We start from the raw sequence: 27,604 nt of genomic DNA on the forward strand, positions 1-27,604 counted from the left end.
GGATACATTGTAATTACCTCTAAATCCTAAAGTGAAATGCAAGCTTCAAGTGAATCACATTTTTCCTTTTTGTTTTCTTCTGTTAATTTGTCGGTAGGAAAGACAATTACCCTCTAACGACTTTTGAACCCAAAATAATGAATAAATAAAATAAATAGTAATATTTGATTATGTCGCCATTGTGTGCTCAGATTTCCGTACAGGCATCTGAAAAGTCATAATGAGACTTGAGACGCACTTACTTGCTTATTTCAACAGATGTCAATTTACATTTTGGAATATGCTTACTATACTCAGAATATGGCAGATACCATCACAAACACCGAGAATAATTTTGGAATTCTCCCAGAATAATTTATGGAAACATTAAATCTTGCTTCTTCCGCCCACATCGTCCCCCTCCTCTCTCATTTTCTTCTCGCCACCCAGCTCCGTAATTCCTTGCCTGTGGCTCTCCACTGGGCTTCCTCCAAGACGAGAAGCCTGACGCCAGTCTCCAAGAGCGATTCTGGTTTGTTTGAGGGCAAGAGAGGAAGAGGGGCAGGAGACAGCAGTGCCCAAGAAGGTGACAAGGTCTCAAAAGGAGGGTGGCCTGTGCACCTGCGGGGGCTGCGTGTGGACGGGACTCGCCGGGACCCCGCACAGGGGCCGCTGGAGACTTGGTGTGACCCTGGATCCAGGAGGGACGAGAACGATGAGGGTTTCATCTGCCTGCCGCCCGAGCCTGGAATGTCACCTGAGCGGATTTACCGAAAATAAAAACACGCAAGATGCCGTAACATTTCCCGCACCCCCGAGTTTGGGAAGCTGAGGCCAGCCGACACGTGCTACACAGCTGGTGGTGTTCTACACTCGCAGGTGTTTGTGGCTGTGCGCTTCCCCATCCTCGGATTTGCTCACCTCCGCCAGCTTCCCGTGTGTCCCCCCCCTCGGAGCTGTGACCACCGACGCCTCCTTATTCAACAACAGTCCAGACTTTCTGTCCCTCCAGCCCAATTCAGCAGCCCACCCCACGTTTTCCTAGGTCACTGGGAAGCCAGAGGCAGCCCTTCGCGGCTGGTTTCTGCCAATTCTTGCCTTGAGTTTCCTCCTCGTTCGGGTCAGACTCCAGCCTGTGACAGGAGCCACGCACAGACCCTCCATGGTGCAGATCCTTCTAGACCGAACCCCACCCAACACCCGCAGAAACCTTCCTGTGAACACAACAGCAGGAGCACATCTAGTCACCAGACTCGCCAGACTCACTTTGAGATTTTGGTCCCTCACGAGACGCAGACATGTGACACTTCCCCGCAGGCTGCTTGCTCAGTGTCTGGGACAGTCCCCCCCCCCCCACACACACCCCCGACGACCCTCCCTTCCCCTCAGCTGGTGGTGGCCTTACTTCCTACCTAATGAAGAAAGTAGACACATTTGGAAGGATTCTCTCTTCCCTCCACGAGCCACCTACTTCCTGCCAACTGCATGCCTCTTCCGTCCCTTCAGGGGATAAAGTCCCCTCCTCCTGTCGAAGACAGGCCTTGCCTAGCACCTCTGCTCTCAGTCTCCTGCCCTCTTGACTTCCTGTCTCTGATCAGTTGCACTCTTTCTGGCATCACTGAGGCTCCTCTGTAAACTGGGTTCTTCCCAGCACAACAGACATGGTCCAGGATCGTTTTAAAAAGTCTGTCATAAAACCGTATATTTCCACTCCTTTCCTGTCCAAATTCTCTTCCTCTGTCTCAGTAGAATTTTTACGAAATAATTGCCCGTGTTTGCTGGGGCAACTTCCTCACGCCCTCGGATTGTTTTTTTTTTTTTTTTTTTTTTTTCTATTTATTTATTTTGAGAGAGACAGAGACAGCGCGAGTGGGGGAGGGACGGAGCGAGAGGGAGAGAGAGAATCCCGAGCAGGCTCCGCACTGTCAGCGCAGAGCCCGATGCAGGGCTCGAACCCACACGCCGTTGAGAGCGTGACCTGAGCAGAAACCAAGAGTCAGCTGCTCGGCCGACCGAGCCTCCCGGGCACCCCTTTCTCACCCCCTCTTAATTCTTCACCTTATTCCAATCTGGCTTGTGTCCCAGCACTCCTGGGAAGTGACACGGTCACCGATGGCCCTCCTCTGCCAAGCACATTTCTCCCTCAGCCCACCCCTAGTGATGCACCCGGTTAAACACTCTCGCCTCCTAGAAACATCTGCCCATCGTGCTGTGGATGCAAACGAACACCATCAACACGAGGAGAAGCTGTCGGTCCTGAGCTCGCGAAAGCAAGGGAGTCAGCCACCATTGCTTGCCTCTGGCACAGACTCAGAGGCAGAAGGGCGGAGTGGGAAAACTTTCTAGTGGGACGAAAAGGAAGGTTCGGGTGTGCCCTGGGCAGAAGCAGTGGGCTGGGGGAAGCTGGAGGCGGCTAACCGGCAGGGGCGCATCCTGGGGATGGGTGTTCGGGGAGCGCCTGTGGCTGTCTCTGGCTGGTCTTAGGCTGGAAAGTAGGACCCGAGCTAGGAAAGCTGGCAGTTATCAGTTAAGTCCTGGCCATTTTGGCCTCATCGTTTCAGAAGCTATTGTTTGGCTTCCCGTGGTGTACACGGAGTTAAAGTCCGGCTCCCTTGCTGGGCCAGTTATTAGAGACAAAGGGTTGGCCTCCTGGCGGTGACTGCAGGTTTGGGGTCAGAGTTCAACGTTCACATATGCTCTGGCCATGGTGCCCGTGGAGAGTCAGTCTCCCAGGGTCTTGCCGGTCCCGTATTCTCCCACCGGCCTTCCCCAGCTGCCCTTCTCAACAGCCTTTCTGTCCCCTGCCCTTCTGGAAACAGCGAAATACCTTGTGCATGCCCTGCCTCCCAAGTGCTCTCCTGTTTTCTCTTGACGCACCCCTTTCTCCGTGACCTCCTCTGGTCACCCACCTCTCCTATAGCTTCCCAGGTAGGGCTGGAACCCGGTTTTCTCTGATGGCGCCCCGTGTTGTGTCCACAGCCTCTCCACCAGAGCTCCCGATCTGCACCTGCCCAGACATTCTCATCCCACCCGCCAAAGGCCAAGGTTGCAGTCCATGGTCAGACTGGGACTGCAAGCTATTTCTTTCGGCTTTTGGCTTTCGATCTGGTTCTGGGTGACCTCTGGAATTTTCATTATTATGGGCGATTCGGGATTTGGGAAGCAATTTGAGAAGGTGCGAGAGAATGCCGAATGTTCCACGCGTGTCTTTGAGGGGTAGGAGACCTGCTGCTTCCCCTGGGTGCCTTCTCGGGGGTGCACGGCTAGGCCTCCTGTTCCGGCTCTCGTGGCCCGTGGGTGACATTTCTCAGATGGTGATGGGCTTGGGGGGAGGCCGGGAGGAGAGAGAAGGTTGCTTGGAAATCAGAGAAATCATTGTTTTTATTTTGTGTCTTTAAACAGGCCCCCATTTGAAAATGCTCCTTGTAATCAAAATCAAAAGGTGATACCGTGCTTGAGGGAATCGAATTTAAATAGAGCCTCAGTCTACCTTAGGAAAATTTTTTTTTTTTTTGGTAAAAATAAGTCTTTCGAGTAATATCATATCTAAGTAATGACTGCCAGTGACGGTGACATTTTTAGGGGCACGGAAAAGAAACAGGCTGTTCCTTCTTGAACAGGTTGCTTCCTCACCTGGGTATCCTTTCTTCCCATGCTGATTTTGACTTGCCCTAATTAAGAAAAAAGATTGTTAATGTTTGTTTTTGAGAGAGAGAGAGAACAGAGCATGAGCAGGGGAGGGGCAGAGAGAGGGAGACACAGAATCCGAAGCAGGTTCCAGGCTCTGAGCTGTCAGCACAGAGCCTGACCCAGGGCTCAAACCCATGACCTGAGTTTGTGACCTGAGCTGAAGCCAGCCGCTTAACCGACTGAGCCACCCAAGCGCCCCTGACTTGCCCTATTTTAATCAATTGTGGGAAGCCCAGTTAAAATTTCACACCCCTTGAGAGCTTTGGAAGTGCTTCTCCCTGATCATGCCCTATTTTCACCTGGGCTGTACCTCTCTAATACTTATGAGCCAGACCCTCTGTGTTCTGCGTGTATGTCTGTGAACCCCGTTGGACAGGGGCCTTCTTGAGTGCTGCTGGGATGCCTTGTTCATCTCCAGACCAAGTTCAGCACATGTTCTGTTACACAGCACTAAGTAGAATACATCCTTTGACTCGAATAACCAGGAGTCTTTGTTAATTTAAAACTCAGTTTCACAGATCGACAAGGACCGAGCAGTGCAGGGACAGAAAATTGTTTACAGGTATAAACTTCACCAGGATGTTTACAAAATCGCTCTTGTCTCAGCTTTCCTAATAGCAGGATGGGTCCCCATCCAGCAGGTAAGATATTTGATTAGTTCTTTTTTTTTTTTTTTTTAATTTTTTTTTTTTCAACGTTTATTTATTTTTTGGGGACAGAGAGAGACAGAGCATGAACGGGGGAGGGGCAGAGAGAGAGGGAGACACAGAATAGGAAGCAGGCTCCAGGCTCCGAGCCATCAGCCCAGAGCCCGACGCGGGGCTCGAACTCACAGACCGTGAGATCGTGACCTGGCTGAAGTCGGACGCTTAACCGACTGCGCCACCCAGGCGCCCCTTGATTAGTTCTTTTTGAAAGTGGGATGGTGTCAGTATCCACCGGAGTAATTGCAATGAAACTGAATGTATGGGAAATAGCCCCTTTATTTTTTTTCATTAAAAAAAAATTTTTTTTTTTTTATTTTAGAGAGAGAGAGGGAGAGAGAGAGCACTGGAAGGGCAGAGAGAGAGAGGGAGAGAGGGAATCCCAAGCAGGCTCCATACTCTCAGCACAGAGCCAGACACGGGGCTCAAAACCACAACCCTGGGATTATGACCTGAGCTGAAATCAAGAGTCGGACACTCAACTGGCTGAGCCACCCAGGCGCCCCAAAATAGCCCCTTTAAACAGGGATGGTTAGACTTGGGGGGGGGGCAGCTACGGGGAGGGAAGAAGAGAAACCTTTCCCTCCCAGCCTCCCCGGGAAAGTGGGAGGACCAGAGGGAACGGAGAGTGGTTCTCTCTCCGGCAGACAGTGGGAACAGCCAGGGCAGGGATGGGGTGTCATGAGGCTGTCCCAGTGTTCAGGAAGTATGGAACTGTAGGTTCTAACTTTCTAGAACCCATCTCAGCTTCAGATGAGAGCCTCTTACCAGACCCACACACAGAGTGCTGGGCATTAAGTAGGAGGAAGGACGTGGTCCAAAACTACGATGGCACAGAACAAATAGAAGCTGGTGGGTTTTTAGCAGAGAAACAGCATATTTATTTATTTTTAATTTTTTATGAGAGAGAGAGAGTGAGTAGGGGAGAGGGGCAAAGGAAGAGAGGGAGAGAATCCTAAGCAGGCCCCATGCTTAGCACAGAGCCCGACACGACACGGGGCTTCATCCTACGACCCTGGGATCATAACCTGAGCCGAAATCAAGAGTGGGATCCTCAACTGACTGAGCCACCCAGGAGCCCCAAAACTTAACATATTTACCAGATATTGTGAAATCTTAGCTCTTATGAACAAGAGTAAAAGCAGGGAAAGATTGAAGAGATACTTTTTTTTTTTTTTTTTAATTTTTTTTTTTTCAACGTTTATTTATTTTTGGGACAGAGAGAGACAGAGCATGAACGGGGGAGGGGCAGAGAGAGAGGGAGACACAGAATCAGAAACAGGCTCCAGGTTCTGAGCCATCAGCCCAGAGCCTGACGCAGGGCTCGAACTCACGGACCGCGAGATCGTGACCTGGCTGAAGTCGGACGCTTAACCGACTGCGCCACCCAGGCGCCCCGAAGAGATACTTTTTGAAAGGGGCCAGTCTTCCTGTGTGTATGTACCTGAACAGGTGACCGTTCTCCACGCGCCCTTAGCTTACCGACTGGTGCAGGCATCGCGACTCACATTTGCTCTTTGTTAAAGTGCAATTTTCGAAACTTAAACCCAGGACTCTCAAGCCAGTGTAACATGAGTACGTGTCGTAGGCTTTATTAGCTCATTAATCAAAGACCCAGCATGACGGTAACACTGGTGAGAACTGGAGGGAGCAGAAGCCTCTACAGTGGCTGGAAAAGAGAACTCTTACACAAGATTACTAACTTTCGGTAAAAAACCAGCCAGCGTTCCATAGGAAACACCAGCTCAAATTCTCCACTTGGGGGATTCTCTTCCCTTTCAGACAGGAATCAGTTGTGCTGGACAAAGTTTGTCTGTATTGCCGTCCGGCAAGAATCGTTTTGGGGCGCCTGGATGGCTCGGGCGGTTAAGTGTCCGACTTCGTCTCAGGTCATGATCTCACGGTCCGTGAGTTTGAGCCCCGCGTCGGGCTCTGTGCTGACAGCTCAGAGCCTGGAGCCCGCTTCGGATTCTGCGTTGCCCACTCTCTCTGCCCCTCCCCTGCTCACGCTCTGTCTCTCTGTGTCTCTCAAAAATAAATCAATATGAAAAAAAAAATTTTTTTAAGATAGATTTTGTTGGGTATAAATTTGAGTGAAAGCAGCAATTGCTCTTAGAAAGCACGGTATTGGTGAAATCTTGCAGGCTCCCAGGGAGGCACATCACTGGGAAGAATGAAGCACCGAAAGACGTATTTTGCTCCTGCTTGGCCAGTACGAGGGAGAGCAGCGTTTTCTGCCTTTTGACACAATCCTGGGGCGGATGTTGGTATCACACCTGGAGTCTCTGGGCGTGTTGCACTTTCTCAAGGTTCTGCCATGTGGGCTGAGCCGCTGTCATGCTTAGCACATGAATTTAATGGCTTTACCTCGAACGTGTTTTAGGGGAAGTATGGAAGTCGTTTCTAAAACAACATCTGTATATGGGACTCACACTGCAGACAGCACATTATGTTCCTGGACGCTGCAGCTCTCCCAGGTGTCTTGAGAAGCAGGGGCAGGACAAGGACACCAAGGGAGGGGTGCTAAGGACACAAGACTGATGTGACTCAGGTAATGATTGGATCACCTCCCAGGTTTATTCTTATCTCACCACTAAAGCACGTTTCCTCCTTTTTCTCTAGTAGAGAAGAAAATCGTTTCCTCTACCCTCTTTGACTTGGTCCCCGGGGGTGTGCAAATTAAACTAACAGACTACAGATTAACGGGAGAAAAGACATAAAATTTTTATTGATATTTTATTATGGATGAGAGTCCACAGAAAGGAAGTGAAAAATCAAAGAATCAGTGAGACAGTGGTGGCTGGGAACTTACATTCCATTTTTAACAAAGGAAAGGGGGTTCGGGCTTGAAGAGACAAGTCGTAGGAAGGTGACTAGGACATCTATGAGAGAAATGGTGGGAGACAAGAGCTATTTTGGTAAGGTTGGCTTATGTGAACTCATCTCAGTGCTGACTGTCTCTGGTGATGGGTTGTCTGGGAGCAGGTGCACCTTCATAAGGGATATTGAAGCTCTGATTTTAGGCGAAAAAGAGGGGGGGAGGGGAGAGTTCTTGCTGCACCTGTTGATTTCCAGTTGCCTTTAGCTCAAAAAAACAAAAAAACAAAAAAAGAAAACAAAAAACAAACCTTGATGCTAAAGTGGCATATTTTGGGGGTGGCATACCCCGATCGCCTTCACTGATGTTTCAGCGCCTTCAAGCACGTGGAAGAGGCCTTTCTGCCCTGACAGGAAGGATCAATTTTGTTCTGTTTTCAGAAATCCTTTTTGAGGGTTTATTAGTGAAGTTAAATTACGTGCTTTAATCCCACCACTTGCCTGCAAAGAGGAGAGGTTCCTGGATGCTGTATTGGTCTTTCTCAACAGGCTTAATTCCAATGAGCTTCTTGTTTTCATTTGATTGCTAGAATTCTACAAGCTTTGTCCTCAGTACGCTGGTTTGTTTTTCTGAGTGGAGGATACACTTTTCAGAACAGCTTTGCCATCGGTGCCCTGGGGTGGGCTGATGGGGGAGAAGCTGGGCATTCTTCAGGGCATTTTTGGAATGTAGTTGGTCTTTTCTACACTTTTATTGGGTAGATGTGTGTTTAATGGTGGAGCAGGATGTGACAGAAGGAATAAGTGGAGTGTGTTATCTGATCTCTTGAAATGTGTCTTAGGAGTTGATTTTTTTTTTCCACACCAAAGAGGACTCTTTATACAACATTTCGCTGAAAAAGTACCATTTAACAAAGTGGCTTTGAGAATTCTAACCCAGTAAAGGTAATAATGCTCATTTGCTAATATTTTTACGTTCTCTTTTTTGTTTTTTTTTTTTTATTTTTATTAAAAAAAATTTTTTTTTCAACGTTTATTTATTTTTGGGACAGAGAGAGACAGAGTATGAACAGGGGAGGGGCAGAGAGAGAGGGAGACACAGAATCGGAAACAGGCTCCAGGCTCTGAGCCATCAGCCCAGAGCCTGACGCGGGGCTCGAACTCACGGACCGCGAGATCATGACCTGGCTGAAGTCGGACGCTTAACCGACTGCGCCACCCAGGCGCCCCTACGTTCTCTTTTTTGTAAGAATATTTTTCTTTAGGGGCTCCTGGATGGCTCAGTCGGTTAAACGTCCGACCTCGGCTCAGGTCGTGATCTCACAGTTCGTGGGTTCAAGCCCCACGTCAGGCTCTCTGCTGACAGCTCAGAGCCTGGAGCCTGCTTTGGATTCTGTGTCTCCCTCTCTCTCTGCTCCTCCCCCACTCATGCTCTGTCTCTCTCTCAAAAATAATCATTAAAAAAAAAAGAATATTTTTCTTTATAAAGAAATCTATATGAATTGTGTAATCTATATGAAATAAACTATTTTGAAGTGTATAATTTCATAAGTATTGAGATATATATGTATACACCCATGACCCCACCTTCACAATCTAGATAAGGAACATATAACCATTTCCACCCAAAGATTTTTCTTACTCCTTTATAAACTTTTCTTGTCAACCTCATCAACTGACCATAAGTGATCTATTTTCTGCCACTAGATATTTTCTGCCACAAGTTTGTGTTCGTATAGAATTTAATACAGAGTTCACAAAATATATGCTACTTTTTGCCCGGTTTCTTTGACTTTTTGTAATTACTCTCTGATTCATTTACCTTCCTATACTTATCTGTAATGCATTTATTTTTATTGTCATATATTCTGTATGGCTATGCCCCCATTTATTCATTGATAGATACTTCACCTACTGACAGATATTTGTGTAGTTTCCAGTTCCAGGCTATTACAGATAATACATTTGCGTATCGTCTCTGTCTTTTTAGCTTTAGCCATACTAATAAGCGTGTAGCGTGATTCCATTGTGAATTTTATTCACATTTCTGTAATGACTGTGAATCAGAGCATCTTTTCCTGCGCTAATTTGCATTCTATCCGTCCCTGGCGACGTGTCTATTCAAATTTTTTGGCCACTTTTTTAAAAGTTGGGTTGTTTGATTATTATTTTTTTTTTTATTCAGGTGTCGTTGATATCCTATAACATCATATTAGCTTCAGATGTATAACCTAATGATTCAGTATTTGTATATACTGCAGGGTGATCATTCCCCTAGGTCTATTTAGCACCTACACCATACATAGATAACACATTTATTTCCTTGGAATGAGAACTTTTAAGATTGACTCTCTTAGTAACTTTCAAAGCTACAGTCCAGCATTATCAACTGTAGTCACCATGTGGTACGTTAATGCCCAGGACACACTTATTTTATAGCTGGAAGTTTGCTTCATTTGACCCCCTTTCACCTTTTTCGCCCCCCTCCTGCCCGCCCTCCCATCCCCCACTCTGGCCACCACCGATCTGTTCCTCGGAGCTAGGAGCTCAGTTTTTTGTTTTCTTTTTCGACTCCACACACAAACGAGATCATTTGGTGTTTGCCTTTCCCTGCCTGATGTATTTCATGGTAGAGGGTGTCATCAAGGTTCATCCCTGTTGTCACACGTGGCAAGATCTCACCCTTTTTACGGCTGAGGAATATTCCCGTGTGTATGAGCGTACCTCTCCCCCCACCTTACTCACACAGACATACTCTTTAACCATTGATTTGTGGATTGACATTTAGGTCGTTCCTACTTCTTGGCCAGAATAAATAATGCTGTAGCCAACATGGGGGTGCATATACCTTTCTGAGTTAGTGGTTTTCGTTTGGATACATATCCAGAAGTAGAATTGTAGGAACATACGGTAGTTTGATTTTTAATTTTTTTTTTTTTTTTTTTTAAATTTTTTTTTTCAACATTTATTTATTTTTGGGACAGAGAGAGACAGAGCATGAACGGGGGAGGGGCAGAGAGAGAGGGAGACACAGAATCGGAAACAGGCTCCAGGCTCTGAGCCATCAGCCCAGAGCCTGACGCGGGGCTCGAACTCACAGACCGCGAGATCGTGACCTGGCTGAAGTCGGACGCTTAACCGACTGCGCCACCCAGGCGCCCCTGATTTTTAATTTTTTGAGGAACTTCCACGTTGTTTTCCACAGTATTTTGCAATAATTTACATGCCCATGAATAGTGCATGAGGGTTACCTTTGCTCCACTTGCTCGTCGACACTCGTTACTACTTGTCTTTTTGACAATAGCCATTTTAACAAGGGCGAGGTGACATCTTCTTGTGGTTTTGATTTGTATTTCCCTGATGATGAGTGATGCTGAGCATCCTTCGTGTGTCTGTTGGCCATCTGGATGTCTTCTTTGGGATAATGTCTGTTTATATCTACCCATTCTTTTTTTTCATTTGAGAGAGAGAGAGCACAGGTGGGGGAGGGGGACAGAAGGAGAGAGAGAGAGACAGAGAGAGAGAGAGAGAGAGAGAGAGAGAGAGAATCTTAAGCAGGCTCCAGGCTCAACACAGAGCCCGATGCGGGGCTTGATCCCACGACCCTGGGCTCATAACCTGAGCCGAAGTCAAGAGTCGGATGCCTAACTGACTGTGCCACCCAGGCGCCCAAGTTCTAACTCTCTTTAAATTGAATTGTTTGTTTTTTTGCCATCGAATTATAGAGTTCTTTATATATTTTGGCTCTTAACCCCATATCAGATATAAGATTTACAAATATTTTCTTCCATTCCGTAGGTTGCCTTTTTATTTGTTGGTGGTTCCATTTGCTGCGCAAGACGCTTTTTAGTTTGATGTAGCCCACCTATTCATTTTTGCTTCTATTGCTGTTGTTTTTGGTATCAGACCTCAAAAATCACTGCCATGACTGATGTCAAGAAGTTCACCATCAGGGCGCCTGGGTGGCTCAGTCGGTTGAGTGTCCGACTTTGGCTCAGGTCATGATCTCGCGGTCCGTGAGTTCGAGCCCTGTGTCGGGCTCTGTGCTGACAGCTCAGAGCCTGGAGCCCGGAGCCTGCTTTGGATTGTGTGCCTCCCTCTCTCTCTGCCCCTAACCCACTCGCATTCTGTCTCTGTCTCTCTCAAAAATAAATAAACATTAAAAAATATATATTTAAAGAAGTTCACCATCCATATTTCCTTCTAGGATTTTTATGGTTTAAGTCTTTCTTTCCAGTCTCCAATCCATTTTGAGTTAGTTTTTGTGTATGGTATAGGATGGTGGTCCAGTGTCACTCTTTGGTGTGTGACCCTTTTCGACACCATTTCCTGAAGAGACAGTCCTTTTCCTATAATACATTCTTGATTCTTTCATCATGAATTCATCGGCTATATGTGTATGGATTTATTTCTGGGGTCTCTGTTCTGTTCCATTGATCTATGTGTCTGTTTTTATGCCAGCACCCTACCATTTTGATCACTATAGCTTTGCAATATACTTTGAAAGCAAGGAGCACGATGCCTCCAGCTTTGTTCTTTTTCAAGATGACTTTGTCTCTTCAGGGTCTTTTGTCGTTCCATACCCATCTTAGGACTTTTTTGTGCTATTTCTGTGAAAGATGCTACTGGGATTTTGACAGAGGTTGCCTTGGATCTATAGATCATTTTCAGTAGTACGGGCATTTTAACAACATTAATTCTTCCAATCAATGAGCGTAGAGAAACTTTTATTATTTGTTTCCTCTTCAATTTCTCTCGTTAATGTTTTGCAGTTTTTAGCGTGTAGGTCTTTCACCTCCTTGGTTAAATTCATTCTTAGGAATCTTATTATTTTGGATGCAAATTTAACTGGAAATGTTTTCGTAATTTCTCTTTCTACTAGTTTTTTTTTTCATAGTGTGTAGAAACACCACAGATTAGAAACACCACTTCACTATGTTGAGGTATGTTCCTTCAGTACCCACTTTGCTGAGAGTCTTTATTATGAATGGATGTTGACTTCTGCAAATGTGTTTTCTGCATCTGTTGGATGATTATATGGTTTTTACCCATCATTTTGTCACTGTGTGTGTCACGTGGATTGATTTGCAGATGCCAAACCATTCTTGTATCCCTGGAATAAATTCCGCTTGTCAGGGCATAGGATCCTTTTAATGTATAGTTCGGTTTGGTTCGTTACTATTACGTCAGGAATATTTTTGTCTGTATTCATCAGGGATACTGACCTCGAATTCTTTTTTGACATCCTTATTGGCATCCTTATTTTGGCATCCAGTGAAGCTATTTGGTCCTGGACTTCTTGTGGTGGTGGTTGTTGTTGTTGGGAGGTTTTTGATTACCAATTTAGTCTCCTTACCAGAAATTGGTCTGTTCAGATTTTATTTTATGTATTTATTTTTATTTTTTTAAATGTGTTTATTATTTATTTTTGAGACAGAGAGAGACAGAGCATGAGCAGCGGAGGGGCAGAGAGAGGGGGAGACACAGAATCCGAAGCAGGCTCCAGGCTCCGAGCTGTCGGCACAGAGCCCGACGCGGGGCTCGAACTCATGGAGCGTGAGGTCATGACCTGAGCCGAAGTCGGACGCTCAACCGACTGAGCCACCCAGGCGCCCCTGTTCAGATTTTAATTATTGAGTTTTAAGAGCTATTTATACATACAATTTTTTTAAATAAAATCTGTTACTTGCAAGTAGTTTTTTAAACCAGTTCATGGCTTCTATTTCTATGAGATACAAATAATTCATAGAAATACGAACTGTGAATGCTTCTTTCAAAGAGTAGGTGTTTTCATCTTGATAAAACCCAGTTCATTGATGTTTCTTTTATACATTGTGATTTTGGCGTCCTAAGAAATATTTGCCTAATCCAAGGTCACAGAAATTTTCTCCTACATTTCTTCTAGAAGTCGTATCGTTTTAGGTTTTCTATGTAGGTCTATGGTCCATTTCGAGCTAACTTTTGTCCAATCTATGAAGTACAAATGAAAGCTCATTAAAAAAAATGACACAAATCACTCCCATGGTATGTGTTGAGAATGCTCCCCTTTCTCCACTGAATTGCCCTTGTCCCTCATAACGAGCCTCAAAATCATAACTCTCATGTCAGAAGAGTTTCCCAAACCCAGCCAGATTCTCGTGTTGGAACATCCACCTCAAACCCTTTGAGTTCCCATTCCGAGGCCTATAAATGTGCTCCCGCGACTTGCGGCCTCCCACTCCTGCTACGATTCTGTCAAGAGGGTCTTCACTGCTGGAGGTTTAATTAATTTAGGTCTGCTTCGCCGAGAGATTACCAGCTGACAAATTCCGATCCCCTCTGATAATTTCCCCCATCCCACATCCCAGTACTTATTTAGGAAGGTGTTTAGCTGGGGGATGTGAGGTTTAGTTAGAGTTCTATTTTGTCAGGTGCGATTTCCACAAGGAATGTTTCTATCACAACTTAAAATTTTCTGCGGTGAAGAGAGCAGCCTCTGAAAGGCACCGTAGTCAGATTTTCACTTACAATTGTAATTCTTTTATTTTCAAATTAGAATTGCTCCCACTTTCATATTTAATATGCATTCTACAGGAAGGTTTCTTACTTTTAATTGTTTATTCATATAAAAAGTACTCCTGGGGAGCATCCTTCTGTAACCCTGCAACAGGGGACTACAGGAATATGGGGCCAAAAACAGTAACATTTCATCCTGGCATGTGTTGGCAAATGTAGGATAGACTACGGTTTAGAGGCCACGGTAGGAGAGATTAAATCCTTGGATCTCGCGGTTCCTGGGTTCGAGCCCCGCGTCGGGCTCTGTGCTGACGGCTCAGAGCCTGGAGCCTGCTTCAGTCCTGTCTCCCTCTCTCTCTCTGCCCCTCCTCTGCTCATGCTCTCTCTCTCTCTCTCAAAGATCAATAAACGTTAAAAAAAATTAATAGAAATGGGTAACCCAACAGGCATTAGGTTATTAGGCATGTTTTTATGAGATTCTTACAGTTATTTCTGTTACTAATAATGTGCATTTATTGAATTATCATTCTGTCACTGGGCCTGGCCATTTTCTACGAAGCGCTTTTATAAAATACAGGCGATTTCACTTTCCCATCAGAAGTGCGGAGCCAGATGTACGGGCCTCCGGTGAGGGGCCCCTTGCCAAGCTGTCGTGTCCTGACTTTTGGCCTCTGTACCATCTCCGTGCCCAGACACTCGGGAGCCTCAAGTCCCCACTGACTCTGCTCTGGTCCTCTCTCCTCAACGCCAACCAGCTGGTTTCCTTTATTTCTTCTTTGGTCTCATACACCATGTAGGTCACGGCCTATTTGTGTGCAGCGTTGTTTACCGTGCACGGCAGGAAATCCCTTCACCTGCGTTCTTCAGTCTCTGGCCAGACGGCTGGCAGTGGTCTAGATTCATTCCTTCACCATCACCGCTCGGCTGCCGAGTTGGGGAATCCCGGCAGCTGATACGCTTTGAGGGATCACTCCTCCTCTGACCTTTCGTAATCTGAAAATTAAACGCAGACGTTGTACAGGGAGACTGGAAATAGAATTTTCTTCTTTGATTTTGATTTGCAAACTCGATTTTCAAACCTTGAGCTGCCGGGCGAACTTCATCCTGTTTCTGCCTGTCATCTGCGTCAGCCGACGGGGGCGACTTTGGTCCCCAGGCCGCTCTCGCGTTACCCACCCACCAAGCCGGCTTCAACCCAGGGCACCAGGCTCGTGTCGGTTCCCTGAGGAATAAAATCCCACTTTCCAAGTGAAGGCTTTTTCTTCCAGCTACTCACTGGCGCATCAACAGACTCTGTAAGCCCGCCTTTTCTTCTTACTACTTGGAGATTAATTCTACAGTTCCCTCCTTCTTCCAGAACCACAGTGATTCGCGTGAGAATGAAACAGTTGCTTCCTTAAGCCACTTTGAACCACATTGGGTAGGAAATGTCCTGCTGAAGATTGGGAGAGCTGGTGGGCGGGTGGATTGGATTTCCCCCGAACCTTCCATAATATCCTCTTGCTTCATTGTGCCGAGAGATTAAAGGTCGCCTCGAGGCTGTCTGGAGCTCTGAAACACAAATGGTGACCTAGAGGACACTTTCTCAAAGCTCTGTTTATCTTTCTTAAAGTAACATGATGGTCTTATGTTTAATCCCGACGAGTAAAATAGTATCGCTTGTTTAATATCCTGCATATTTCCTGCTTTGTCACCGAGGGCACGCTTATGGAAAGAAGCCTTTCAGCAGAGATGACAATCGCAAGTATTTACGATGACAACTGTCATTTCAGGACTTTACCTGGGACAAAAGTGTGGTCAGCCTTTTCTGTAAACGGTCAGACGGTAAATATCTTGGGCTCTATGGGCCATACTGCATTTCTTGCAGCTTCTGGACTCTGGTGAGTGGGAGCGGCCTTAGACTGTATCCAGAGAGTGGATGTGGCTGTGTCTCAGTAAAACTTCATTGAAACCCGATTTGGCCCTGAGGCCAGAGTTTGCTGGCCCTTGCCCTAGACAAAACAGTGAAGCATCATGTTTATTTTTGATTCCTGCCATGCCCCCCCTTTTGATCAGCCCCATCTCTGTATTGCACCCTAATGGAGAGTTGCCAGATTTCTATTTGTTCAGGATAGAGGTGTCCCCCAAACTACATGTTCTCTGACATTCGAATTCATCCGGGCCGGCTATATTTTATCTCGGCAAACCCTATTCCAGTGATCTTTTCTTTACATACGTTACCCTTTCTTGGGGCTTGATGTCCTGCCCCGGATCAAAGCGGAGGGGTTGGATGAGCAACATTGCCTGCCTTACAGTCGCCTTGGCTACATGTTTGAAACAGTAACGAGGAAAAGGAGACAAGGGTTTTGTCTTAGGCTAAATGTTAGCAAGTCTGTAGCAAACGAGAGAGATTCGCTGGGGTCAGAAGTTCATTTCCGCTCGCTGAAAATCTGCCCCGCTCACAGGCACCTATCACTCCCATGTAAGGTTCATCCTGACGGAGTCTGCAGGGAGGACGATGTTTCAAGAAGAGAGGTCACAAAGGACATCTACGGGATGCTTTCAGCGTTAGGGGCGGCGACATCGGAATGTGCTACATCATGAAAGAAAGATGAGAGAATGTACGTAGCACGGGTAGGTGCCTTTCCACACTGCCTGTTAGTCTTTATACCCCAATTCTTGTTGTTAATTCAGCATAAAAAAATTCAAGGAAAAACTCTCCTCGCCTCCTCTGCGTTTGCCCGATTAGTAAATAGTTTCACTGGGGATAACATTTAGAAGAGTGTGGTCGCACAAGGCAGTTTGCTGATTTCCCAAGATTAAGGAACTTCTTTAACTCCTCTTACAGGACATTGGGCTCGGTATTCGAGTTCACATGACATTCCAGGCTGGCTCTGAACGGGACAAAACTGTTGTCCAGAAAATGTTGGCCAAGTTGTGCTCGGCTGTGAGAAGTCGGTTCTCATGTTCTCTGGCGTGTGAGAGAATGCTCTGTCTTTCCCCATAAACCCCAAGGGAAGGTAAATGAGTTGGGGGGGAGGGGGGTGGTTTCCTGACGCTGCAGGCAATGAAAGGCGCCTTCATACCTCTGTTGTTCAGCACCATTAACCTTCCCGGTAATTGGAACACACGAAAGGGGGAGGTGAGTGAGAGCAGAGCTCTGGTCTCTTTCCTGGCAGGTACAATTACTTAAGCCTCCCAGTAAAGGATCGGCTTTAGATTCCTACCTGGAGCCACCACTTTCAAATCACTCCCTACAAAATCAACCACAGCCACCACTTAAAAAAAAAAAAAAAAAAATCTAATGATATAATCATTTCTTTCTTCTGATCCTTGCCTGGGGATGAAAAGTGTACCCAACAATATAAGGTGGGCGTTTGTTACATAATTCATGTAACTGATCCTGTCCATCACGCAGAAAATGTAACAATAAAAAAAGGAGGTCTTAAAGGCTGACCACGTGAGACCCATTTAGGATTCAAAGTCATTTTAGACTGCCAGGCAAAAATAGGGTTTCATTTCCCACATAAGAAGCCACTCTCTGGAAATAAAAAACGCAAATCCAAAACTTTAATTCAGAACGAGATGCAAAAAGACATCACAGTCTAATTACAACACAGATAAAATGAACCTAGTCTGGTCAACGAACATAAAGAGTTATCATGTGTTCTATCAATGACATAGCACTTTTTATCATTGTGGGGGTGTGGGCGGGAGCGGGCGTTTTCCTAGGCCAGTTAGACTTGTGCGTACAGGCATGCATTTCAGTGATAAGACAAGAATATTTAGAAAGGCACTTTAAAAAGTAGTTATCTTTGTAAAAGCTAAAATTTCCTATAATTAAAAGGCAAATCATCAAGCTGGATTCTCCGTAGTCTGGCCGTAAGCATCTTTGCCACAAGCTTTTTTTTTTTTTTTTTTTTTTTTTTTTTTTTTTTTTGCTGCAAATGCTTTTGCCACATTCCTAATTGGCCATAAGGCGATTTTGCCAGAAAAGCTAAAAATCATGAAAAGATTTTTAAGGAGAGACATTCCTTAAAAAGGACACGATGAAGCATTGAAAGATCGATAACAAAATTGAAAAGGCTTCGTTGAGAAGGACAAAATATTTGAATGCATTTAAAGTGTGTGTAGGGTCATGGTAACACTGTGCAAATAACGGATTTTATTTTCTGGATTGTACTTAAACACTTGTCTTTAAAGACTTCATTCAGAGTATCCTATATGTACATATTTGCTCATCTTAAGTTGTCTCCTCGTTTGGCATCATGCTTTTTCTTTTTTTCTTTTTTTCTTTTTTTTGCTAAAATTCCTTCCTTCTTTAAGAGAGGTGTCAGTTTCCAAATACTGGGATACATATTTGTAACTGATTTTGGTAGCGTGTTGTGAAAGCGCCCTTGTGAAACACTGTTGTTTTCTTGGCATATTGTCGACATGTCCTTTGATAGACGTTCCAAAGTTCTAACGGAAATGTGGGTTCAAATCCGTGCCTCTGTATGGACCGTTATGAGGGCTAAGATTTATAGGCTGTAAAAATGAGAGTATCATGTCAATGGAGAAATGAAACCAAACTGTCAACAGTTATTTATTTATTTATTTATTTATTTTTTTCAACGTTTATTTATTTTTGGGACAGAGAGAGACAGAGCATGAACGGGGGAGGGGCAGAGAGAGAGGGAGACACAGAATCGGAAACAGGCTCCAGGCTCTGAGCCATCAGCCCAGAGCCTGACGCGGGGCTCGAACTCACGGACCGCGAGATCGTGACCTGGCTGAAGTCGGACGCTTAACCGACTGCGCCACCCAGGCGCCCCTATTTTTTTTCATCTCTTTAAATTTTTTTATGGCAAAATTGCCTCACCGCTAAGTGGCACAGCAAAAATGCTCAGTGGTGAAAAATACTTGCAGCAAAGACATCTTGCTACAAAGATGCTTTAGAGAGAAGATACCAGACACAGCCAAGGCTCCCATCACGCACAGTATCGTCCGGGGGCATTGATATCAGAATGTGCTGTTACGTATCAGATTCTAGTTGCTTTTAAATCTACTTGAATGATGCGGTCATGATCCAGCTGAATTACAAAAATGTTAAATGTTTCTATTATTTAAATCAAGATTAAACTGGGGGAAAAAAAGGCAAGATGTCTCAAAGTTTCTGATATAATTGTAGTGGGGAGGAAATACAGACGAGGCAGAATTTGCTCTCCTGACCCCGAATTCTGAGTTGGGCCCCGAGATTTGCTTTGGGTAGTGGAACGCTGATACATGAAGAGGTTTGGAACAGCCTTGCCTTTTCCCCCATTTCTTCTCTTGCTTCCCTGCCACCATTGTAAGGGGTGCCTGGGTTCGTTGGCCACATGGTGAGACAGAACTGAGTCATTCCAGAGGGGGCCATTCTAGATCAGCCCAGATGGGCCAAGTGTCCCTACTCTCAGGGCCACGGTCCGCTCAGCACACCTGTCTTGGGGACACTTGCAAATTGCCTGCCACTAAGGGGGGGGGGGTTGTTTGACAGCATTATGACGGCAAGAAATACCTGATGGAGCGGCTTATGGTTTTGAATTCTCGTTACATTTCTATTTGGGATAGCCGTGGTAAAGTAGATGTTAATGGCCTCAGTGTATTTCTAGAGTTCCTGTATTCTTTTTGAAAAATAGCTTTGAGATCACCTACCACCCAATTCCCTTCTTTCAAGTGTTCAATTCAATGGTTTTTAATATATTCACAGAGTTGGACATTCAACTCCCACAATCCACTTCCGGGTACTTCCGTTACTCCAAAAAGAGTGCTCTGAAAATAGCTACTCCCCTTAGATGTTATCCTTCTATCCCTTCCCAGCCCTCGGCAATAGCTTGTCTGCTTTCTGTCTCTACGGATTTGCCTTTTCTGGGGAAGTTCCTATCTATGGACCCATATAATACACAGTCCTCGAGGCTGACTTTCACTTATGTGTTCAAAGCCCCTCTATGTTGGAGTACGCACGAATCCTTTATTAGCATTTTTTCTCCAGTCAGCATTTTTGTAGCCACAATCAATCCAAATTAAGATCTGTAAATCTTACTAAGGTTACAACTTTTGTATCTAACGAAGCTATATTTTCTTCCTTTTTTTAGAATTGGGATACACTATGCATAACACAAAATTCACCATTTTAATCATAAAATTCAATGGCATTACATTCACAATGCACAATGCAACCCTCACCACTATACCTTCCAGAACTTTGTCAGTTTCCCCAGCTGAAGCTCTGTGTCCATTAAACATCATCTCCCCATCCTCCCTCCCCACAGCCTCTGGTGACCACTACTCTGTGTTCTGTCCCTGCATTTGTCTCTTCCAGGTGCCCTATGGAAGCGGGATCATGTCATGTTTTGCCTTTTCGGACCGGCTTCTTTCACTGAGCGTGATGCTTTCAAGGTTCAGCCGGGTCGGAGCGTGTATGAGAATATCCTCCCTTTTAAAGGCTGAATAGTATTTAATTGTATGTTGCAGCCATATTTCATTTATCCGCTCACGTGTTGATGGACTTTCGGGTTGTTCCCACCTTTGGGCTACTGTGCATAATGCTGGTATAGACATTCGTGTACAAGTTTTTGCGTGGGCATGTTTTCTCTTGCATATGTCGCTGGGAGCCACGCTGCTCTGTATCATGGTAATTCCACGTTTAACCACCTGAAAAACCCCCGGATTTCGTTCCAAAGAAGCTGCTCTAGTTTACATTCCTTCCAGCAGTGTATAAGGGCTCCTGCTTCTGGACATCTTTACCAACATTTATGATCGTTTCTCTCTCTCTTTTTTTTTTTTAATTATAGCCATCTTGTGGGTGTGATCTCTGCGTGGTGAGTTTCAATATTCTCCAATTCTGCACAGTTCGGGACGTGCTTTATTGTCAAAGTAAGGGTCAGATACAGACTGACCACAAATGGTCCCCTTTCTTCACCAGTGATCAAATCAACATAAATGGCATTTACAAACATCATTTCGGGACTTTAAGCCCTTTATCCCCCCCGTCCCCCCCACCGCCCTCCAAAAAAAAGATGGTGAAATTAATGCAATGTCTTATCCAAGTATTAACCTAAAAGGAGAAAAGAATACAACAATTTTCATGCTGCTTTCTCTCTGAAGCATGAACCTTATGCTTATTGACTACGGCAAATAAAACATGGTGTATATCGTCTCTGCGAACAGCTCAGTGCCTTCTGGTAGATTTCACATGGAGACTAAAGCCAATTTTATTCTCAACCAAATTTAGAAAGTAAGTTTTGTACCTGGAATTGGATGCTCAAGGTGATATTATTACTTGTCCTACCCTGTAATAAAACTTCACACAGACCCCATTTTCTTTGCTTTTCTCTCTTTCTCTCTCTCCTCTTTTTTACATTCTTCTTATCTTGTTTGAGGTGGCCACGATTTAGAGATGAAATATATACTTCTAAAAAAGGATTTCTTTAGCTTTTCACCACGAAGCCTACCAATTTCAACAGCTAAACTCGTACAAATTTTCAACGCCCTTTCAGTTTCTACTCAAACGGCATTTTGTTTTTGGGCAAAAAGCTCCAGATCTCTTAATCCAAATGCATTTATTTGTTTGTTTATGTATTTACCTATTTATTTACCTATCTATTTATTTTTGCTTCCTATATTGGAAGAGGCATCATTTAGATTCTGGATGTATAAAATTATATTTAGAAATCGTGCCTCTTCAAGTAGAGCTCTTAAGATTCTTGTGTCCGAATCACGTGTTGATTTCAACGTTAAGTGAAAAAACCAAAAAAACAACTTTTTCAGATACACTCCACCCCGCCTCTCTCCTCCTATCCCTAAAGAAGTGAGGAAAAAACCCAATTACCTTTCATGCCTCCCATAAAATTAGACGTCTGGTTCAAAAGGTACAAAGGTATCTCATTTTATTTTTAAAGGAAAAGAGAAATGTCTGTGGAAACTCGTGTAATCGATCCCATGAGTGTATCCGCCCGCGTGTCGTGATTGAAGGAGATTCCGGTGTCTCCTGCCTCTCCTCAAGGGTGCGCCCTGACTGTTGCCATCAGTGGGTATGTACAAGGATTGGCACTGGAGCGTGGAGTGTTTGAATTGGGTGGACTGCTGGCCAGCTGACTCCGAGTTCCAATTTAATCTAATTTAATTTAATTATTTCTTGTAAAGTTAATTTATTTATTTTGAGAGCGAGAGAGAGAGACAGTGCGAGCAGGGGAGGGGCAGAGAGAGAGAGAGAGAGAGGGAGAGAGAGAATCCCAAGCAGGCTCCACACCGTCAGCCTAGAACCGTGAGATCATGACCTGAGCCGAAACTAGGAGTCAGACACTCAACCAGCTGAGCCACCCAGGCCCCCTTCCAGTTTAACGTTAAGCTTCTCTGATTCTATCCAAGCCAGAAAGAATGTCAGGGAAAGGGTGTGTGATTACCTAGAAGCCATCATGGGGAATGTTCCCTAATGCCCTTTGGGAAATGCCGTGTAGTATTGTTTTTCTATGTCAAGTTCTTTAACGGTGCCTTATTTTGGGTTGTCTTAGATACCGGTGCTGGTCACAAAAAGTCCTACTGGGTTGAAACAGGCTGAATGCGTAAGAAATATGAGGTTGACTATTCTTGTAGCCGAGATTTATGTCATCAGATGCATAATCCTTTGGCTGTTAAAACCTCTGCTTTCCAAGGACTAATTATAGGGAACACAGCTCATCAGAGAGAACCTGAAAAGACGCTGTGCAGTGTGTCCTATATCACACGTGTGACATTTATTCTCGCTGGAGTCTGTCTCTCGATAATTGTTCTTCAGGATTTGTTGCTCAGGGGCTTATGGGAAAAATTACTCCTAATAGAAATACTATTATATTTTATTCACAGTATTCTAACTTTCAGAGGACTTAATGACAAATCTGTTCCCATTATGAGAGTAAAGTTAAATGTATTTCTAGATTTAAATAAAACATGCAGAAATCAGAATTTCTAGGGAAAACATTGCTGAATGAAGAGGGGAATGAATGGAATCTCGTTCCAATCTGTGGCGAGCCTTGAGATGCGTCTTCACTCCGGTCGGGAAAGTTGGTCCTTCCTCTGCTCCAGGATGCAGTGGACCCGGATGTGCAGGGAAGACAGAGGACGTTGGTCGGGAAATGCTATGGGCTCAGTTTCACTTAGAACAGGCACCCCGTCTGCGGTTTCCTACCTGTGTGTCCACGTACTCCTGGACGTCAGCAGTGGATTCCTTCCTTGTCATTTGTTTGTGACTCCTGCTGATATTAACTTCTCTCTTGTGTTTCGTATAACTTCTGACTGCAGCCACGTACCCGCGGGCGCAATTTGTGGCTTTGAATCGTCAGCTCTAGAAACGTGCCAGATTACGTCTCCACATTTTTTCCCTCGTCTTTCTTTTTTTTTTTTTTTTTAATTTTTTTTTCAACGTTTATTCATTTTTGGGACAGAGAGAGACAGAGCATGAACGGGGGAGGGGCAGAGAGAGAGGGAGACACAGAATCGGAAACAGGCTCCAGGCTCTGAGCCATCAGCCCAGAGCCTGATGCGGGGCTCGAACTCACGGACCGCGAGATCGTGACCTGGCTGAAGTCGGACGCCTAACCGACTGCGCCACCCAGGCGCCCCTCCCTCGTCTTTCCTACTTAGAATAGCAGAGAGCTAGGGACATGGGTCAGGGATGGACCGAGTTAGCTTCCGGTGTTTGGTGGTGTTCTGGCAGGTGCCCTATCTCCCTGGAGCCCAGAGCTCCACGCCTGGAGCATCACGCCTGCCTGATCCAGTGCCCTCTCGACTGGCATGATGTTAAGCACTCGCCATTCACTTTCTCCTTGAATGCGTGGACCAGTCCTCTGTGGAGGGACCATGAAAACCTTACCAGACAGACGAGGATGCTGAGGCTCCCAGGGGCCACTAATTCGCCTACTAAAGAGACGAACCGAGAAACCACTTGGGCCCCAGGCTAGCAGGTCTCTACTTTGGGTACGACTGTGTGTGGTATGAACCCTCCTCACCTGATGTCCCCCTTGTCTTGGGAGGCCATACGATGGCCCTGTGCTGATGTCCAGTCCGGCATTCTGTTAAAAAGAAAACCACAAGCCCCAGATGGAGTCACTTAGGCTACACCAAGCCATCAAACTGGGGCTTAATATCTAACCTAATTAAAATTTCCACCTCCCTTTCAACCAGGACTTTTCTGGTCAGCATTAATAAGGTAATAAGGTAATCTGTGCTATGGGCCGTCTCCAATCCCCAAAGGAAGATGAAGTAATCCGCCTAAAGGAAGATGACGTCACCCAAAATAATCCTTCTTTTTTTTTTTTTTTTTCTTTTTCTGTTTGTGACTTCCTCAGCCTGTCTCTAAAAACCTTTAACCTCCTATAGCCCTTTGGAATTCCCCTCCACTTGCTAGATGGGATAAGATGCGGCCCAATTCTGGGATTGACCAAAAAAGTCAAAGAGGCTTTAAAATTTGCTCGGTTGAATTTTTGTTAACAGTCCAGTGCTGTGCACCTTCAGGGTGAAGACCACCCAGGGGCCTCACTCCCTGCGTTTGCTGGGTCTCCTCTGACTTGTAAAAACGCATCCTAAGCCCTGCTCAGGTGATTTACCATCACTGTCCTTTTTGGCTTTATCGGCATCAGTTATTGAGGTGATTACTAATGCATTCTACATGGGTTTCCTGTGAATCCCTGAGTACAGTGTTCATAGGGTGACAACTTTTCTGTTACAGAGACACCGATTCTCTGTGAGAAGGTGTTTCCAGAGCTCGGTTAACCTGGCCTCCATTCCTGACCTGCTGAGTGACCCTGGACACTCCTCTTACACTCTCTGAGGTCCAGCCTATTTGTTAAATGGGCATAGTATTGACTTCAAAGGAATGTTGTGACCATTTATTTAGACACGCACACAACACACACACACACACACAGCTTGGTCTCTGGGTTGTTTAAAAAATACCTTATATCCTTAATGTAAATAGGTAATTTATATTTGCTTTACAAAATTAGAAATACAATGTTCTCGTCCCAGGACCCCAGGGGGCCCTGGAGAAATGTCTGATGAATGAATGAAGGTCACTCCACTGCCTGTGGCTTTTGCAAGTTTCCGAATACACCTGCTGAACAGGCTTTGCGGTCAGTGTTTCCCCGCCACTGGCCACTGCCTTTCAGCTGGGGTGGGCCGGAGGTGTTCTGGATTCTCAGGGAGGGGCCCACGTGGGCTGCACAAGCCTGTAAAGTTGGGATCCGAAGCTCTATATTTGGGTCTAATTCTCAGCACTTCTGGCTGTTAATTCTTCAACTTTGCCAAAGCTATTCGCATTTTCTATGTCTTGTTTTTGTCTGTTTCCCAGGCCGCAAAATAAGAATAATGAAATCACCCATGCTGCTTGCTTTGTGGTCAGGCAGGTGGGGCTCTGCTAAAGGTTAAAGTTCCCTTTGTATTCTGATCACTCCGGAAGGTACAAGAATGCCTGGAGCCTGTTTTCCAATCTCAGCACATTTGCGGGGAGTCTGATCACAGTTGTAGGAGAGTATTGATCCCGGTGATGCCGGGCTCGCCACTCCTGGATTTACACCTTCTGATGGCCGTTGCAGGGAGTAACCGCTAATCTGGCAATGGATTTTGAAGTCACGAGTCTTGAAATCCTTCTCTCTCTGTGGGCCATCTGGCTTTGGTCTTTAGGCTTTGAAGCCCCCCCCCCCCGACTTTTAGATGGTTTTCCTTTAATATTCTATCATTAAAAAATATATGTCCCATGGGTGCCTGGGTGGCTCAGTCGGTTAAGTATCTGAGTTTGGCTCAGGTCATGATCTCACGGTTTGTGAGTTCAAGTCCCTCATCCGGGCTCTGACAGCTCGGAGCCTGGAGCCTGCTTCAGATTCTGTGTCTCCCTGTCTCTGCCCCTCCCCTGCTCTCTCTCCGTCTGTCTCAAAAATAAACAAAACATTTAAAAAATAAAAATAAAAATAAAAACTATATCCCCTTTGGGGATTGTTATGAGACAATCTGAGTGCAAAGCAACACAGCTACAGTAGATACAAGTTATTTCAAAATAACTTCATTTTTCAACGAAATCTATTCCTTTCACCTCCTTGGTATCAGGTCACTTCTGCGATCGTATTTGGAACAACATTCCTTCCATCAGGATGCCAGTTTATGGTTGTATCGACCTGCTGCTGGTCGTAGCCCTCCAATTCCCAGGCAGGAATATACATAATTACAATGCTGACGCTCAGCGGAAGTGGGGTGGGGGTTACACTTTTAAAATAGATACATTTTCCTGTTCTCCCCCTTACTGAGCTCTGACTGGCCATCCATCCCTGCCAAAGTTTAGAGGGTTCGACGCGACGATCTGATACACGAATATGGAGTTCATTAAGATGTTTTCACTGCGAATCATGAAATGCGTTCAGAAAACAAGAAATCTTCTTTCCAATAGTTTCAATGCCTGTGAATATTCTCTCCCAACCGATTCGTTATTTCTCTCCCAAGTTCATCTTTTCTACTAAAAAAAAAAAAAAAAAAAAGACAACAACAACAGCAAAAAGAAAAAACATAAAGGAAAGGCAGTTTTCCTGGCGTCAGGGCGAACGCTCAGTGCCTGGCGGCTGCTGCAGCAGCATCACGCGGGTGGCGCTCGCCCCCTCGGACTGCGGGTGGCCGGGAAAGGGGACGCCCGTCAGGTGAAGGCGCTGGGACTCGCGGACGCGCGGCGCCCCCCCCCCCCCCCGCCCTCCGCTCCTCCTCCCCTTCCTCCTCCCTCCCCCCTCCCCCCTCCCCCCGCCCCGCGCAGGTGGCAGGCCGGCCGCGCCGCGAGCGCACTTCCGCCCGCCGCCGCCAGGGGCGCCCGGGGCCGCGCGAGCCCGCAGCGCGGGCGCGGGGAGGGCGGGGGTGGGTGTGGCCGCAGGTGGGGCGCCCGCCCGGCGGCCGCGCGGGTGCGCAGAGCGCGGAAGCGGCGGCGGCGGCGGCGGCGGCGGCGGCGCGACCCCGGCCGGGAGCGAGCGGGCAGAGGCCCGCGCGGAGCGGCTGCCGGACGCCTCGGGTGCCGGGGCGGGCGGACCATGGACCGTGCGGCGGGCGCCGTCCTCGGGATGCTCTTTCTTTTGTCTGCTCGGCCGTGGAGCACGGCGGTGGCAGGGAGCCCTTGTGAGTACGGCACATCTTTTCCAACTTGCGTTGACAACTTAGGATTTGTGTTTTTATTAGTAACGAGTGTTTGCAGATGGCAGCGCTGGCGTGTTTGGGAAAAGGAGGCATTCCAAAAAAAAAAAAAAAAAAAAAAATCTCTCCCAAGTACCAGCGCCAAGATAGGAAGGTTTCTCTTGCTTTTTCCCTCCTGCCAAGTCTGAGATCCAGCAAAAGCCTGTGTTTGACTTTTTTTTTTTTTTTTTGCCGGCGAGCTGAATCTTCCCTGGGAAAGCTCAAGTTTTTAGTAAAACCTGCAGCGGGCATGAGAATACTGAGGCGCGGAGAGTCCGGCGGGAGAATAGCTTCAGAGGAGGGGAGGCCAGCAGGCCGGCGTGGTCATTTATCTCCTTGCGGTGTACACGCGTTCGGGAGGAAGCGTGTCAGCGCGAAGCGGCGGGTCCTGCATTAGCGCACACGTTTGCAGTGGGCGCTCTGCGGAATTCGGGGCGCCGCGGCGCCGCCCACCCTGCCTTGGAGGGTCCCCGGGATTCCGGGAAGCCGGACCCCTCACGAGGTAAAGGGAGGGACAGCCTGCCTTCCAGGCTCCTGTGATCCGTGCACCTGCTTGTGTGTGACATGCGTGTTTCTGCTTTTGTAGGTTCCCTGAGGCTACGGTAGCCTCTGGGTCCCGGGCTAGCTGCCGCCGAGTCCCATCTAAAGATGCTTGCTAGCCCGCCTCGAGGTGTCTGACTCTGGAAATCAGGAGAAGTTTGAGGAGTGTTGTTCAGATTGACGTCTCCATCCAGGGCTTTTCTTGC

The 27,604-nt window shown here is 46.2% G+C and overlaps 1 protein-coding gene and 1 long non-coding RNA gene across 4 annotated transcripts in view; both read left to right on the plus strand.

Moving 5' to 3' along the window:
* Positions 1-16,299, plus strand: part of LOC123593095 — a 36,592-nt gene extending 20,293 nt beyond the window's left edge. The window contains exon 3 of the long non-coding RNA XR_006710119.1: positions 16,152-16,299. This is a non-coding gene — a long non-coding RNA (uncharacterized LOC123593095). The remainder of the gene's footprint in view (positions 1-16,151) is intronic.
* Positions 16,300-26,607: 10,308 nt separating this feature from the next.
* Positions 26,608-27,604, plus strand: part of LOC123592539 (contactin-associated protein-like 3) — a 193,955-nt gene continuing 192,958 nt past the window's right edge. For 2 of the 3 annotated variants that reach the window (XM_045467705.1, XM_045467706.1), the window contains exon 1: positions 26,620-26,804. In XM_045467705.1, coding sequence (XP_045323661.1) covers positions 26,720-26,804 — 85 coding nt within the window. In that variant the 5' untranslated portion in view covers positions 26,620-26,719. Of the gene's footprint in view, positions 26,805-27,604 lie in introns of all 3 variants that reach the window. The other variant, XM_045467707.1, reaches the window with a different exon arrangement.

Source organism: Leopardus geoffroyi, chromosome D4 (assembly GCF_018350155.1).
Source record: "Leopardus geoffroyi isolate Oge1 chromosome D4, O.geoffroyi_Oge1_pat1.0, whole genome shotgun sequence".
Taxonomy (NCBI): domain Eukaryota; kingdom Metazoa; phylum Chordata; class Mammalia; order Carnivora; family Felidae; genus Leopardus; species Leopardus geoffroyi.